This window comes from Aedes albopictus, chromosome 2 (assembly GCF_035046485.1).
Source record: "Aedes albopictus strain Foshan chromosome 2, AalbF5, whole genome shotgun sequence".
NCBI lineage: Eukaryota > Metazoa > Arthropoda > Insecta > Diptera > Culicidae > Aedes > Aedes albopictus.
Window position 1 is genome coordinate 71,117,498 of NC_085137.1, and position 1,722 is coordinate 71,119,219.

General features: G+C 46.6%; 1 protein-coding gene across 1 annotated transcript; it reads left to right on the forward strand.

The window, feature by feature from the left end:
• The first annotated feature begins 318 nt into the window (after positions 1-318).
• Positions 319-1,164, forward strand: LOC134286071 (uncharacterized). The gene is made up of 2 exons (XM_062847638.1): positions 319-366; positions 433-1,164. Exons 1-2 carry the CDS (start codon positions 319-321, stop codon positions 1,033-1,035), a joined length of 651 nt encoding a protein of 216 aa, XP_062703622.1. The 3' UTR covers positions 1,036-1,164.
• The last annotated feature ends 558 nt before the right edge of the window (positions 1,165-1,722 follow it).

A 1,722-nucleotide genomic window follows, 5' to 3' on the forward strand; every position in this document is an offset into this window, starting at 1 on the left:
GCATTCCACCAGAACTTTGTGCAGGGACTTCTGCAGGCATGTGCCGATCAGGCTAAGGCCGGGGTGGCCTCTGCTGTACATAGTAGCCGTCTGCAGGATTCCTGCTGGAATTCCCTCAGGAGTTAATCCAAGGATTCCTCCAGGAGTTCATTTAGAAATTCTTCCAGGGATTCCTCTTGTGATTTCTTCAAGAATTTCAATCAGGATCTCTTCGAAAGTTCCTTTAGAAATCTTTCACCTTTCGCCATTATGATTATGATGTTTTATGCCTGTGTAGACTCATACTGAACCCATTTTCATTGCAGGTGTTCCGCTCGAATGGAGTGTTCTTCCTGTGAGAAATTCGCAGAAGTCTACGGTTTCCAGGTATAATCGGCCTAACCGGGGTCCAGAGTTCCCAACTAATAGGAAAACTTTTCCATCTTACCGTAGCCATTGATCATAGCTCCCACCATGTCCAAAATAACCGCAGACAGTTCCTCGGAAGACGAAGTCGGTGCCGTCAAGCGTTTACCAGTGGCCAACTCCAGCACTCCGTTGATCATCGACACAAGCGCCAACAACAGCAACAGCAACGGCAAAAAAGGTGGCGCCACCACAGTGGGCAACGATGACCCCAAAGATGAAGTCTCCGAAATGCTAGATAAGGTCATGGAAGCAGTGCGTTCATCGCCCACCAATGACGCCAAGAAAGGGGTATCGATCATCGCAATCAAAAAATACCTAAAGTTGCAGTACCGAGTGCGGAAGGCGCAAATCACCCAACAGCTCAAGCCGGCCATGGAGGCGGCCCTGAACCGGAAACTGCTGGTCAAGGTTTCCGGCAATCGTGGCGTGCTGATGGGCTCGGTCAAGTTGAATCCGGCCAACAGCCGGAAGTCGGAGAGCGGATCAGGCGAGTCGGATGAGAGGGAAGAAAGCGATGAGGAGGAACCCGCAGCTGCGGTGAAGGAGGACACCGGAAGCAGGAAGCGCAAGGTCGGCGGGGATGAAATCGCGAAGAGTGCCAGGGTGGCCAAGCGATTGAAGGCCTAGGGTTGGGGGAATTTTGTTACATACTTATTTATTTTTGTTACTGTTGCTCTAATCGCTTCCACGAGAAGCTTTTGGGAGGACTTTTGGAAAATGTTGGTTATTATGTGTTACAAATTTGATTTTTCCGTAAGAAAATCAATATTGAAATAACTCATACAGAAATACTCTTTGTAAATTGTAATGACACAATTTGTTGGAAGTTGTGTAATAGTTTGATATATAATAAATAATTGTTGTTGTATAATTCTGTAATATCAACGCATCCTCTGGCCCCTAGCCGATCTGCGCTTTTCTTTCCGCTGAGCGATACGTCTACCGGACGGGTTACGACGATGTAACAAACTCTGGACTTAATAAAAAGTGTTACCGTTGTTGGTCTAGCCTTCTAGAACCTTCAGCTACGGTGCAAATGTCCGATCCGTAGGGGGCGCTGTGTACTTTGTTGATAAAACGATTGGTCAATAACCCGCTGTTGTTTCTAGATCAATGGCGTTGTGCAATGGTACCATTATTTCAAAATCTACTTATTATTTGTTTTGAGAGCCTTATTACAAGGCGAGCAGTCGGCACTGAAAAAGTCACAGATAGAAAGGTGAGCTTGTCTAGTGTAGTCTAGTCTAGTCTACACATACACAGCCATTCATTGAAAGAATCCTGGAAAAATCCTGTGGGCTTCGTGGCCGTGCG